General features: G+C 37.6%; 1 protein-coding gene across 7 annotated transcripts; it reads right to left on the bottom strand.

Moving 5' to 3' along the window:
• Positions 1-609: 609 nt before the first annotated feature.
• On the bottom strand, positions 610-11,731 carry LOC115006137 (mRNA 3'-end-processing protein RNA14). Of its 7 annotated transcripts, none has more exons than XM_029428211.1 (10): positions 11,689-11,731; positions 10,791-10,867; positions 10,138-10,164; positions 9,952-9,984; positions 9,317-9,349; positions 5,382-5,414; positions 5,216-5,248; positions 4,813-4,833; positions 4,348-4,389; positions 610-2,046 (listed from the first exon to the last, which is right to left on the bottom strand). In XM_029428211.1, exons 1-10 carry the CDS (start codon positions 11,697-11,699, stop codon positions 1,829-1,831), a joined length of 528 nt encoding a protein of 175 aa, XP_029284071.1. In that variant the 5' UTR covers positions 11,700-11,731; the 3' UTR covers positions 610-1,828. The 7 variants fall into 7 exon arrangements, with proteins under 7 accessions (XP_029284071.1, XP_029284069.1, XP_029284070.1 ...); XM_029428209.1 differs by having other exon boundaries at positions 610-2,049; XM_029428210.1 differs by having other exon boundaries at positions 4,813-4,836.
• Positions 11,732-16,036: the final 4,305 nt, after the last annotated feature.

Below are 16,036 nucleotides of genomic sequence, written 5' to 3' on the forward strand. Positions count from 1 at the left end.
GTCATTAATAACACATCATTTTACAACACAAATAGCATTTACTATCATCAGTAGAAATTCATGTTTATCATTTCGTAGGCCCTTTAAGTTTATAATGCTACTCATTGATTCACTCATCTTCCAAAAATCCATTTGAATATTTTGAAATGCTTCTCACAGCAAATATTGATACATATTATATATAATTTAGATTAATTCATCACAAAGCTTGTAATTAATTAGATTTTTTTTTTTATCGCTTGACAGCCCTAATATAAATATATATAATAATTCAACAATTATCCTATGCAGTATCTCTGCATTTAAAGCTGCTGCTCATTCCCAATGGTCATCTCCAGAAGGGCTTTAAAATAACATTTAAAACAACAAACACCCCTAACCCGAGGTCCACTGAGGACAGACAACACACAAATACTGAAATAAATCTGTCACAGTGTGTTTGTGTGTGTTTGTGTGTGAATGTGTGTGTGCGTGCGTGTGCGTGTGCGTGCGCGTGCGTGTGTGTGTGTGTGTGTCTTAGCATGCTAACAGCCTCTAATGAGATTTCTGTATTCAGGTCAGTGTTACAATAAATCTCTTTAACAAAAGCAACTGTTCATAGATTCAAATCAACTTTATTAACATCAACATGTGACAAAACATGTAAAAAAAGACGCCAGTCAATTAGTAAATATATCATATATGGATGTATAAATTACATATATTCTCAGAGATCGTGTGTGATTTGTCTTGTAAAATCTTCCTCTTCATTATTCTCTGGTGGAAGTTTTGTGCACTGACGACAGCATAGCAACCCAACAAGGTGGTGAAGCAGCCAGAACCCGCAATGTGTGCACACAATGATTTATAAATACAAGAACATTATGTTAATGAGGTGAGTCTCACCTGGAGCACTCTTTTATAAAGACAAGAACATTATGTTAATGAGGTGAGTCTCAACTGGAGAATTTTCTTATAAAGACAAGTACATTATGTTAATGAGGTGAATCTCACCTGGAGAACTCTTTTATAAAGACAAGAACATTATGTTCATGATGTGAGTCTCACCTGGAGAACTCTTTTATAAAGACAAGAACATTATGTTAATGAGGTGAGTCCCAACTGGAGAATTAACTTGTAAAGACAAGAACATTATGTTAATGAGGTGAGTCTCACCTGGAGAACTCTTTTATAAAGACAAAAACATTATGTTAATGAGGTGAGTCCCAACTGGAGAACTAACTTGTAAAGACAAGAACATTATGTTAATGAGGTGAGTCCCAACTGGAGAACTAACTTGTAAAGACAAGAACATTATGTTCATGAGGTGAGTCCCAACTGGAGAACTAACTTGTAAAGACAAAAACATTATGTTCATGAGGTGAGTCCCAACTGGATTACTAACTTATAAAGACAAGAACATTATGTTAATGAGGTGAGTCTCTATCAAGCCTCATATCTTGCTTAAATATGAAGACAACATGGAAAACTAAATGAATTTTGAGTCATGAAACTGCATAGTTTACTTCTTTAAATGATCCGATGAACATGTTTAATGTTACAACTTCGTCCAACAATCAAACACAATCACAAACAGCTGATCGTAATTCCGTTTTTTAGAGTAACAGTGATTGAAAACAAAAGGAGCACATTATTATTTATTCATAATATTTAATAAAAACAACCAAATTAAATTATATGACTGAATATGAATTGTGTAAAGGTTTTTAAAAATAAGAGTTTGTTTAAATGTTTTCATACTGAAGGTTTTATCATTTGTAATTTTACATTTGTGTTTATACAGTACACGTGTTTATCTGAGTATCAATGATAAATATTTGTATTGACTTTATATCTGACGCCTGTTGGTCCTGGATCGTCTCTTGGACGTGCGGTTCCTCACCACAGCTTTCGGCTGAGGAATGATTGGCTGAGGGGAGTGGGCGGGGCTCTGTGGGACGTGGGCGGGACTTATGATTACATGGGCGGGGCTTTGTGGCGAGAGGGCGGGGCTTTGAGGTTTGGCTGAGAGGGACTTCTTCTTCTCTCCTTCTTCAGAGTCACGGTCTTCTGTACAAAACAAATATTTGTCAATATTTAATAAATATCTTATGAATTAGATTTAGAAATAATCACCTATAAATTGCATACACATATATGAATGAACCAAAAGCTTGTGTAATACTTTGATAAATATTATTATTTTCATAATAATACATTTCATTGGATACAGGGTAACCAGGTGAGGCGTGACCTCTAGTACTTCACATCAGAGTCAATGAACAGTAGTTATAATAATATATATAATATATATAAACTTATTTTTTTGTCTGGATGTGCCGTGCTCCATATCAGCAATTAAGAGTTTCCCTCCTTAAATGTTTTAATTATACAAAGTAATAGTGCGAAAAGGTTAATCCATTCACGGCACTACTGTACACGGCTTTAATTCATGTAGGCTACGGACAGAACAGAGTCATCTGTGGGCAGCACCAGAATAATGTTTCACAGTGATCAGTATTTCATGATTTCTTTAGGCTATAACTCATCAAAACTCAGGTTCAGGCAAATTTTCAGGACAAACTGATTCTGAAAAATGCTCGTGTTTATGGACTGTCTCAGATTCTTCGTGAAGATTCTTCATATTAATTTTAGATATAAGATATTATTTCTATTTTTTTATACCTATTAATATTATTTATACTTTTACTGAGTTAAATATTTTACTGGGTCCACTATTGTTCATCATCTACCTTCTTCCCCTTGGTTCAATCCTCCGCCACCACAATGTCCGCTTTCACTGTTATGTCGATGACACTCAGGTCTTCATTTCCACAAAACCCAGCACTGCCCTCCCCCCACATCCCTCCCCACCACTGCCCTGCCGCCCACAACTCTCCCCACTTGCCTACAAGACGTTCGGAGCTGGATGACCAGGAACTCCTTGAAGCTCAATGGCGGCAAAACTGAGGCCCTTCTCATCGGCTCCAAAAGCACTTTATCCAAAGCACAAAACTCCATTGACCCCAAACCTCATCATCGATTGCTTCTCCGTACCGTTCTCCAGTCAAGTCAAGAGTCTTGGTGTCACTCTGGACAGAACCCTCTCCTTTGCACCCACATAAAGAACATCACCAATAGCAACATCTCCAGACTCCGCCCTTCCCAAACCAGTACAGAAGTCAAGGTCCACGCATTTGTCACATCCCGGATCGATTACTGCAATGCTGTTCTCTCTGGCCTTCACACCAAACTGCTCAACCGACTTAAAATCATCCAAAAGTCTGCTGCCCGGATCACAACCCGCATCAAATCTTCTGAACACATCACCCCCATTCTCCTGAAACTTCACTGGCTCCCTGTTCAATCCTGGATCGACTACAAAAAGCTTCTGCTCACCTACAAAGCCCTCCACAAAATCGCCCCCACCTACCTATCTGGCTTCCTTCAGGAGTATACCCCCTCCCTCTCTCTCTGCTCATCCTCAGCTGGTCTACTAACAATCCCCACGCCTCAGCACCATGGGGGCCTTCAGCTGCTCCCAGGCTCTGGACCTCCGTCCCTCCACACATCCGACAGTCAAACTATTACAACATTTAAGTCCCAACTCAAAACTCACTTGTTCAAACTGACCTAGTCTCTGTCGTGTCCATCATCCTGTGTCCTCCCCCCTCTTTTCTTTCTTGTTTTCTTCATATGTCTGCACCTTATCTCTGGTTCTGTTTGTCTGCTCTCCCTTCCAATGTTCTGTTGTTTATATCTCTTGTATTTTGTAAGGTGTCTTGAAAGGCAACTCCAAATAAAATGTATTATTATTATTAAACAAATACTCATACTCATTTTCTGAATTTTAACCCTGATATAATAGAAAGCAGGATTTTTTAAAATTGTGAATTTAATGGGTTTCTAAATGTATGCCATATGCTTTAACACAACCAAAATGTTTGAAAACTAAAAAATGTAAAAGTTAAAAATATAATATGTAAAATATTAATTCTGCAACAGTTTGTTAAAATCATGATAGTAATCCATAAAGGTATTTCTAAGGGTTCCTATATAATGTTAGAAGACTTTTGTTATCAAATCAAATGTATTTATATAGCCCAATATCACAAATTACACATTTGTCTCAGTGGGCTTTACAGACTGCACAGGATACGACACCCTCTGTCCTTAGACCCTCTGTCCTTAGACCCTCACAGGGGACAAGGAAAAACTCCCTAAAAGAAACCCCACAATCAAAGGGGGACATGTTCTAAACCTCAGAGAGAGACTGAAGAGGAACCTCTCCCAGGACGGACAGTTATTTGTTATACACTATATTAAATACAGCATGTTATAATAATGTACTCTATGTTTTTATCTCACCATCTTCCTCCTCCACAGTGTTTGTAGCAGCCGCAGCAGTTTCTGAAATCAATCAATCAAATAATCTATCAATCAATCACTAAATAAATAAATCAAGTATTCAATTAATCAATAAATTAATCAATCAATAAATGTATCAAACAATAATTAAATCAATCAATCAACTAATCAATAAACCATCCACTCAATTAACAAATTAACCAATGCATCAATAACTGCTACTAAAAAGATACAAATAATCATAGCACTTGACATTTCACTGTTTTTAAAGAATTATGGTTATAGAAAACAATGAGAGATAGCAGAGACCATAGGGATCTCGAGACGAATCGAGATTGCATGGTTCCAGATTCATCAATTAATTTATCATCAAATCATTTAATAATTTAATCGGCCAAACAATCAATAAATAAATCTTTATAAAGACACAAACAGATTTGAACAGAAGAAGAAAAGAGGACGTACCAGGTGCTGTTACATGATTGGCTGCTGGAGGTAAGAAATAGTTTTGAAACTATGGTAAAACTGAATAAGTTGATACTGATACGTGATTTCAGGCTCAAGGTAAAATAACATTGATTTGATTTACTTTCTCTTTATACTCTTCATACATCCGATTAAGACCAAAAACACCTTTTCCCTGATTCATTCATTATGCGGCTTTATGTATGTACAATTAATAACCAAAATATATACATTTAAACAATCTAAATTAAGAGTGTAATACAATAACATTTTAAAAACATGAATACTTTCTGTATTTAGACGCATGAAGAATGATACTAAGCAGATAAATGGATGAAATTAATAGTTTTAGATATATGAACGGATGACTTAATGAGTATTTATGTGTATATGGTGCTCTCACCATCTGCAGTCTCTGAACTGGAGCTGCTGATATCTGAAACACACATCATTATCATTCTTTATAAGTCCTTCAACCCTGAAATGAGTCAGCATTATGAGTCATTAAATCCAGATAGTAGTCAAGGACTAAGAAAAACTATCAAAGACTTGAAATCAACGGGTTTTACCTGAAGGTCCTCTTCTGTAAGACTGGGATTCATCTGGAATTCAAACAAAGATTATTTATAAAAACATTTTGTATGCAAAGAGAGCAGACATGTTTATATTGAAGCTGTTGAAGCCCTTTTCCAGATTCAGCACCAAATATTAAATTCTACAGTTTCATTTTCTTGTATGTTTTTACATAATAATATCATTATTATTATATTAATAAAAATACAAAAATTAAATTACAGATTAGAAGATAAATGTTTTTTACTGTAAATAATTACATATCATGTTCAACCACTAGATGTCAGAGTAACACAAGAAGTAAAAGGACTATCTGTTTGAAAAAACAAAACACTGATAGAACAACAAGATGACAAAAATAACTGTGAATAATAAAAATAATATTAATAAAAATAATATAATTATTAATAATAACAATATTATTAATAATAATGAATTTGATATCATCACCTTAAAGTTGAAGTTAATATGTTTAACAGCCAGCAGGTACAGATCAAACATATGTTTTATAGATGCTTTAAGATATTTCTCTCTAACGGAGGACTCCAATGCTAACTTTAGTCCCTCCCAAATTAATCATCTTGTTGATAGAGCTGCAGCCTCACAGTGTCACAAATATCACTCAACTCTGTCGCTCCTCTAAAGAAGAAGATCAAAAAACAGAAAAAGAAAGCTCCATGGCTTAATTTACAAATCCGCAAACTAAAACAAAAGTCAAGAAATCTTGAAAGTAAGTGGCGTTCCACTAAATTGGAAGAATCTCATTTAGTCTGGTTAGATCATCTTAAAACGTATAAGAAGGCTCTCCGTAATGCAGAGCAGCTTATTACTCTTCCTTAATAGAAGAACATAAGAACAACCCCAGGTTTCTGTTCAGCACTGAGGCTGACAGAGAGCCACAGCTCTACAGAGCCTTCTATTCCTATATCTCTAAGTAGTGACGACTTCATGAGCTTCTTTAATTATAAAATTATAATTATTAGAGACTAAATTAATCTCCTCCTGACCTCAATTGGTAATGACTTAACTTCAACTGTCGGAATTTTAAAAACATCTGTAACTCCTGAAATATATCTAGACTGTTTTACTCCAATCAACCTTAACCAACTAACTTCAACAATCTCATCGTCTAAGCATCAACCTGTCTTTTAGACCCGATTCAACTAAACTGTTTAAAGAAGTTTTACCCTTAATTAACACCTCGTTATTAAATATGATCAACCTGTCTCTATTATCTGGCTACGTACCACAATCCTTTAAAGCAGCTGTAATAAAACCACTTCTTAAAAATCCTGGTCTTGATCCAGAGGTTTTAGCCAACTATAGGCCGATATCTAACCTTCCCTTTCTCGCTAAGATCCTTGAGAAAGCAGTCGCAAAACAGTTGTGTGATTTTTTACATAATAATAGTTTATTTGAGGTTTTTCAATCTGGATTTAGAGTTCATCATAGCACGGAGACGGCACTGGTGAAAGTTACCAATGACCTTCTATTGGCATCAGACAAAGGACTTGTCTCTGTTCTTGTCTTGTTAGACCTCAGTGCTGCTTTCGACACTGTTGATCAGGACATTCTACTACAGAGACTGGAACATTGTGTTGGCATAAAAGGAACCGCACTACGCTGGTTCAAGTCCTATTTATCTGAGCGATCTCAATGTGTATGTGTTAACGATAAATCCTCCATGACAGCCAAAGCCAGTCTTGGAGTTCCGCAGGGTTCTGTACTTGGACCGATTCTATTCACCTTATATATGCTTCCTTTGGGCAATATTATATATAATAACCACTCTATAAACTTTCATTGTTATGCGGATGATACCCAATTATATCTATAAATTAAACCAGACGAAACCAATCAATTGGCTAAACTTCAAGCCTTAAGGACATAAAAACTTGGATGTCTAGCAACTTTTTGATGTTAAACACAGACAAAACTGAAGTTATTATACTTGGCCCTAAACACCTCCGAAACGCATTTTCTAATAACATAGAAGCTCTGGATGGCATTAACTTGGCCTCCAGCACCACCGTAAGGAATCTTGCCGTCATCTTTGATCAAGATCTGTCGTTTAACTCCCACATAAAACAAATCTCAAGGACTGCCTTCTTTCATCTACGTAACATTGCAAAAATAAGACAAAAATGATAATAATAATAATAATAATAAAAAATTGAATTTATATAGCGCTTTTCGAGACCTCAAAGCCGCTTTACAATAGTAGGGGAAGTGGGGGGAGGGGTTAAGACGAGGGAAGAAAGGGAAAGAGAAAATGAAAAATAAATAAATAAAACAAATAATAATATGGTTAACAGGGGGCTAGAAAATGATACTTGAGAAGAGGTGCGTCTTGAGGCGGGACTGAAATATGGAGAGGGACTGAGAGTCATGGATGTCTTGGGGGAGGGAGTTCCAGAGCCTGGGTGCTGCCCTGGAGAAGGCTCTGTCTCCAAAGCTGCGCAGCTTGGATTTGGGGGTGGAAAGGAGACCAGCTGAGGTGGATCTGAGGGACCGTGGGGGTTGGTAGGAGGAGATGAGGTCAGTGAGATAGGATGGTGATAGGTGGTGGAGGGCTTTGTAAGTGAGGACCAGGAGTTTGTAGTTGATTCGGAGGGAGACAGGTAGCCAGTGGAGTTCTTTGAGGACTGGGGTGATATGGTGCCAAGAGTCGGGAGGCGGAGTTCTGGACCAGTTAGTGCAGAAAAACTAGTTCATGCATTTGTTACTTCAAGGCTGGATTACTGCAACTCATTGTTATCAGGTTGTCCCAAAAAGTCGATTAAGACTCTTCAGTTGATCCAAAATGCAGCGGCACGTGTATTGACAAGAACAAGGAAACGGGATCATATTACTCCTGTATTAGCTGCTCTGCACTGGCTCCTGGTAAAATACAGAATAGAATTCAAAATCCTTCTCCTGACTTACAAAGCAATTAATGGTCAGGCTCCAGCATATCTTAAATATCTCATAGTACCTTATAAACCAACTAGAGCATTGCGCTCCCAGACTGCAGGGTTACTTGTAGTTCCTAGAGTCTCTAAGAGTACAATGGGGAGCCTTCAGATATCAAGCTCCTCTCCAGTGGAACCATCTTCCAGTTTGTGTTCTGGAGGCAGACACCTTCTCCACAATTAAGAGCAGGCTAAAGACTTTCCTTTTTATTAAAGCTTATAGTTAGGGCTGGCTCAGGTTTGCCTTGGATCAGCCCCTAGTTATGCTGCTATAGGCTTAGACTGCCGGAGGACACCTCCCTGCTCTCTTCCTTCTCTTCCTCTCTCCTCTCCTCCTTCTCTTCTTCTCCCTCTCTATCTGTATGCATTTATGTAAATGTATGTTACTAACTCATCATCCGAGGTATCATCCCCAGAGTTTCTGTGTCTCATGTGGCAGGTTGCCACTGATAAAGTTTACGTCAGGATCAGGAATCGTGGCTGCGTCTGCTGCCCTGGTCCTGCTGGACACCGGGAAGCCTTTTTGACATTTTCCTGGATTCATACAAACTTTCTCTTTTTCAACACAACATAATTTCTTACAAAAATGTTGTATTTGTACTATGTTGTTTATCCTGTACATACGACATCTATTGCACGTCTGTCCGTCCTGGGAGAGGGTCTAAAGACAGAGGGTCTAAGGACAGAGGGTCTAAGGACAGAGGGTGTCGTAACCTGTACAGTCTGTAAAGCACACTGAGACAAATGTATAATTTGTGATAAATTTGATTTGATTTGATTTGGTTGGCTGGTGGTCTCGTGGTTCAACTTCCAAATGGAACACTGGAAGGTTGTGAGTTCACACCATTGAGACCCTGAGTAAGGCACTTAACCCTAAGTGGCTCCGGGGGGTCTGTCCCTGTAGTGAGTGCTCTGTAAATCGCTATGGATAAGAGCGTCTACTAAATGACCTGTAATAACAGAAGAGTTTCAGATCTTACCGGGCTGATCTGGAGAGACGGCGTTCATACTCTCTGAAACAACAAAAACATAATAAAAAACAACATCATAATCAACATCATAAACAACAACAACAGGAATATCTTCAGATTTTCACAGAAACTGATAACGTGTTGATAGATGGTGACAGTCTCATCTTGTAAACTGCTACTATTTACACATTTCAATCAACATAAGAAATGCTTTTGACTGCTGTATTGCTGGAGATTGTTTTATTTTACATATACCTGCGAGGAACATGTACAAGCGTGAACAAATTATAATTTTCAGATACACCAAAATGCAGATGACCAATATTGCCATTACCTCTGATATAAATTCTATATATATATAATATATATATATATATAATGTATATATATCAGAGCAGTACTCTCATTTAGCCTATGACCTGATAATCATTATGTTATGAGAGCAGATATTCTACTTGCTGGATAAAACAAAACATAACAGAAACATTATATGCACATATCTTACAGATTATATGCACATGTTCTGCACATTATATGCAGATTATATGCACATGTTGTGCACATTATATTACGGGCACACCAAGAGGTCATACACCCTGATTGTTTTTTAACAAGCTTGTATTTGTGGGAAGTTTGTGATTTACCTGTTGGGGCTTCATCAGATGTGGAATCTTTATCTGAGGGACAGAGAGGACAGATAGGTGAGAAAGGTGAGACAGGTTGAAGGACAGACTGGTGAGAAGACGGACAGGTTAATGGACAGACAGATAAGAAGAGAGACAGGTTAAAGGACAGACAGACATGTGCTAAGAGACAGACAGCTGATTTACCTGTCGACATGCTTTGTATTCCTGTATCTGCAAATACACAAGAGTTTCATGAAAAACACGTTATCAGTCATACTGTAAAGTAACCTTATTCACGTTTCATCAGATTAGATGTAATCTCATTTAACGGGATTATTATGGAAATAATAATGAGATAATAATGAGATATTAATGAGATATTAATCAAATGTTAATCAGATATTAATCTGATTAGAAGTAATCTCATTCATCAGGATCTTGTTTTCTTTGACATTTGGCCTCACAGTGTTTGAGTGTGTGTTTATCACAGTTGTAATACACATGTCTGATGTGCCTGTCTGCTAGCATTTGACAGACAGTAGGTGTCACTTTGACCATACTGTCAGGTAATCAGTAGTAGTAATTAACATCTGTGATGTCTCTGTGCCTTTTGTTCCCATTTGGTAGACATAATTGTGTTTTACCTGCGGTCTTGCCGTGCAATTAAATTTTTTTATTTTAATCAGATACTTGTAGCACACGTTAGTGCAGGTTATCTGAGCACTTTTGATTCTTCATTAAATAATACCAAAGCTCTAACTTCTACATTTGTTCATTTCTTACCGGAAGGTGATTAATTTTTAATTTACCACCACAAGATATCAATCAGATATCAATCAGATTAGAAATAATCTCACCTTTGGAGTCGAGTTCTCCCTCGACCATCAGGATGAACAGAGACAACAGAAGAACAACGTTCCTGCAACACAAACGCCTATATTTTCAGTACTTTACACCGATGGTGATATATTGTTATAGAATCCAGTCCAGTACTGTTGCAATACAGAAGCTATTAGGTATCTGTCACCTACACACCTACACACACACACACACACACACACACACACACACACACACACACACACACACACACACACACACACACAAACCTCCAGCCTCAGAGAGATACATATTTATCTATTTATTATTTTAGATTTATACCATTCAACCTCTGTAAATTTGTACCTCTGTAAATTGGATTTAATTAATGCCTTTTGTTTTTATTCTAGGCACTGTTTTTATTTTATTATTTTATTTAAAGGTGCAGTTGATAACATTCAGCCAATTGATGCCCCTCCTTCCAGTGCATTCGTGTGGTTGCCAGTTCGATGCACATCCTCCATATTTCATGGACAGTGTTGGTGCAGATTCCCAGATAGCTAACTAGCAAACCTAAGCTTTAGCTCACCGGCCGCCTCAGTGAGGATTTCAGCCCTACAAATTCCTTCAGCTGACTCCGAGCAAAAAACAGAACCATTGTTCACCCTCCTGTTGTTCATTTTGTCACTGAGCTCTGGTAATGGGAACTGGAGGGAAGCCGGGCATTCACCGTCAAAAAAAACAATTATTCTATTTTTTCCAGACTTACTGGCAACTGCTCGGATTCTCTCACTGACGACACAGAGTTACCATGTGATACTAATGTTGTTATACTATTGGCTAAGAAGCGCTGTTAGCAACGGCACTGACGGCAACCACACAACAGATATCTGATACACAGGTAAACAACCACACGTCAGAATAAAACACACATACCTGGTGAGCATGATGCAGACAGGTAGGCAGACAGACAGGCAGACAGCTAGGTAGACAGGCAGGTAGGTAGACAGGTAGACAGACAGGCAGGTAGACAGGCAGGCCGACCTGCAGGTAGGCAGACAGGTTAGTTTTACAGCACTGCAGGAATCTTCTGGCTCTGAGCGTCTGGCACGGCGATTTATATATCTGCCTAAATGTCACCTGGATGGAGGATGGACCAGTGTGTGTGTGTGAGAGTGTGTGTGTGTATCAGGTTTCTGTGGTAATGTTAAGCAGGAGGCGGTGAAGAAGACTCCCACACAGGTTAGTATTACTGTATCAATGAGGACCCTGAACATAATCATCCTGAACCTAATGTCAGTCAAAGGTGGCCCTGGTTGTTAACATGTTGTTAACGTGTTATTAACAACATGTTATTAACGTGTTGTTAACATGTTGTTAAATGATGTTAGAAAATTATTTGTATATTTATTTATTTGTATTTTATATATTTATAATATATTTGTATTCTAATTGTATTCTAATAATAATAATAATAATAATACATTTTATTTGGAGTTGCCTTTCAAGACATCTTACAAAATACAAGAGATATAAACAACAGAACATTGGAAGGGAGAGCAGACAAACAGAACCAGAGATAAGGTGCAGACATATGAAGAAAACAAGAAAGAAAAGAGGGGGGAGGACACAGGATGATGGACACGACAGAGAGTAGGCCAGTTTGAACAGGTGAGTTTTGAGTTGGGACCTGAATATTGTAATAGTTTGACTGTCGGATGTGTGGAGGGACGGAGGTCCAGAGCCTGGGAGCAGCTGAAGGCCCCGATGGTGCTGAGGCGTGAGGTGGGGATTGTTAGTAGACCAGCTGAGGATGAGCGGTTGGAAATTATATATTTGTATAAAATATAAATGTATTATATTTGTATTATATATTTGTGTTATATTTGTAATATATATATTTATTAGGGCATGGATATTGTATTTTTACTAGGGCTGTCAAGCGATTAAAAAATGTATCTAATTAATTACAAGCTTTGTGATTAATTAATCAAAATTAATCGCATATATCAATATTTGCTGTGAAAAACATTTCAAAATATTAAAATGGCTTCGCAAGATGAGTGAATCAATGAGTAGCATTATAAACTGTCAATATGTCTTTTATTTCAATACTCTTTCTCCAATATCTTGTTTGCTACATTTATCTTAGACAACACAGACCATCAGTTTGACATAAAGTGCAACCCTAACCCTCTTTCAACGCACAATAAACAATATGTTTAAAAGTTGTGTCTTTGACACCATGTGTGAAGCCTCCGTTAGCCCCCTGTCCTCCACCACCTGCAGTCCACTGCAATACATCTCTGATGGAGCTGTTAACGTGTCTCAGGTAGACCGACTCATTCTAAGAGCGCGATTAACCTGCGTTCATTTTTTGTTGCGTTATTTTTTCTGTGATTAATTAATCGAAGTTAACGCCCTAATATTTATTATATATTTGTATTTTATGGTTTTATTATATTTGTATTATATATATTTATTATATATTTGTGTTATATATTGACATATATATTTGTTGAGATGTCATTTTATTTCATTAAAAAGTGTTATTGATTTTCATTCATGTGGAGGGTATTTTAGAAAACAGCTGAGTTATTATAAAAGTATAAAACATAAAGCTACAGGTGTGTAAACCTTGTTTAGTCCTCAGATTGTTAGGGTTTGACTTTTAACAGTTTTTACTTTATTTAACTTCCTTATATTCAAAAATCCAAATTTCCTGATTAGTGAGTTAATTACCGGTTGCTATGGTTACCCGCAGGTTCATTTCCATCCACCTGTTTTTATTCCCAAATGCTGAAAATTCAAAAAATCTTGAAATATCAATAATAAATGATGAAAACTGAAGAGATGAAAAATATTCTATATTTCTATATTTAATATGAGAAGTGGACATGTGTGTGTGTGTGTGTGTGTGTGTGTGTGTGTGTGTGTGTGTGTACTGTTGTAGAATGGCTTCTGTCCCCGGAGATCGTCTCTCTCACACACACACACACACACACACACACATACACACACACAGTAATAATGGGGGGTTTTGTGGTATTTGCGTATCAAAGCCTCGTCTGTCTGAAACTTTTTTCTGTAAATGGAGAGCCGGCTGAGGGGCTGGAGAAGCTTTTTAAAGCAGCGCTGCTTTGAAACTCAGTAAGGTCAGATTTACATGTTTATAAAGCTTCATCCATTAATCCTCCGTCTGTCTGCAGGAGCTGAAACACAGGACGACTGTGGGGAGCATTTTAAATAGACTCTTTATACCTTTATTACCTTTATATACTCTGACTGCTAATGTCACACAGTTCACTTTATTCACCAACAGTAAAAAAAAATACATGAGATAAAGGAGATTATATGTGAAACCCTGATAACCTATCTGAGTTTGAGAATAACCCTAACCCAATTATATTTGTTCAGTTACATTACTATAACATTTACAACCTAAAAAACACCTAACTAAACAAATACCCTAACCCTGAATAATATAAGGTCCCAAAACATTTATTCCACCAGTATAAACGTTGGTTGAATAGGTAAGATACAATAATTATTAGGGCTGTCAAGCGATAACAAAAATTATCAAATTAATTACAAGCTTTGTGATGAATTAATCTCGATTAATCGCATATAACAATATTTGGGGTGAGAGCTCCGTGCGACTGGGGGGTTCTCGGAGCTCCGTGCTCCATGCTGTCGGAGCAAAAGTCAGGGGCATCTAGGAGCGCGATTAATCTGCGTTAATATTTTTAACGCGTTATTTTTTCTGTGATTAATTCATCAAAATTAACGCGTTAATTCGACAGCCCTAATAATTAGATATATTTATTCCATCACTTAATGGCCGTGTCTCGATAGATGATGGACAGGCGCTCTCCTTCCTTGAAACAGGAAACTAATGCTCTTGATTCGTTTGCTGTCTGCTCCTGAATTTCAAACGCTCTCTTGCGTGATGAAAACAGTTCTCCGAAATGATTATCTGAAACATTTGAGGCGAGGAATAAGCCATGCAGCTGCTGAAACGGTCTTCATTTTAGATTGATTATGGTTAGATTAAAAGCTTTACAAGAGTCTCCAAATGAGAAGCGGCCAACGTGACGCCCCGTCTCTCGAAACCCACCGCGGCGCTACCAAAATGCATTGCACGTGCGACTACATAGATAAGTAAAGGGAAGCTTTGAAATGGCGGATCCTGTGGACACGTACTGTAAGAGTGCCGATATGTTCTCAAGATATTGTTGACATGGAAAATAACTCATGCACAGTGCTCCATCAAAAAAAAGATGAAGTGCTTCCCGGTCAGCGCTGGCCAGCTCCCTGCTAGCACTCGGCTCCCCACTCATAGTTATACTATAACTGTAAGCAACTAGTCATATGTAATATATTATATTTTGGGTTAGGGTTGCTGCAAGATGGTTACTGTTGTTGTGTTGTCACTTCTTTTTGAACAATCAGGATCAACAGCTTCACCTTCGAGTACCTGAACTCAGAATCAGCATCAGAAACCGAAAAATAAATAATGTTAGGTTTCCATTATAGGCAGTCTTCAATTATGGGTTATTACGTTGTTGCTGTAAAGATGAGCTGATAAGTCAACCTACCGACAGACAACCAATCTTTAACTTTTATCAACATTATTTACAGTTTAATTTTCAATGTTTTCTGTCTCGTTAAATTTAATCTCTCGATGTTATGAACATTTGATGTGACCTTTAACTCTAAGAAACTGAGTTTTATGATGTTTTATTAAAAACAGCTTATCATTTAAACATTACATTTAGCTGACGCTTTTGTCCAAAGCGACAATAAGTGTAAACAATCCTGAGGATAAAATTCCGAACAATAAGAATCCTGCAGGAACTTTAGCTTCAAATAGGTGAAATCATTTTAAGTGACATACAGATATAAGAATTTATTTTATTTTAATTATTGTCCGAGGTGCAGTTTAAACAGGAGGGTTTTCAGTCTGCAGAAGGTGTGAGGATTTCCTGCTGACCTGATATCAATCACCATTTTGGAGCAGGACAGCAAACCGGTTTTGTTGAAGTGAACGTGCTGGGGTGTCTGGTTCGACCATGGCCTGGATGTAGGAAGGGGCTGATCCATTCACAGCATGGTGGACCAGCACCAGAGTCTGGAAGCAGATTCGGGCAGCTACTAGTAACCAGTGAAGGGAGGGGAGGAGCGGTGCATTGTGGGAGAAATGGGGGGGTTAAAGACCAGTCGGGCTGCTTCATGAGCTGTAGAGGTCAGAGGACACATGTAGGCAGTCCAGCAGGAGGGAGCT

The sequence above is a fragment of the Cottoperca gobio genome, unplaced genomic scaffold (genome assembly GCF_900634415.1).
Source record: "Cottoperca gobio unplaced genomic scaffold, fCotGob3.1 fCotGob3_509arrow_ctg1, whole genome shotgun sequence".
Taxonomy (NCBI): Eukaryota; Metazoa; Chordata; class Actinopteri; order Perciformes; family Bovichtidae; genus Cottoperca; species Cottoperca gobio.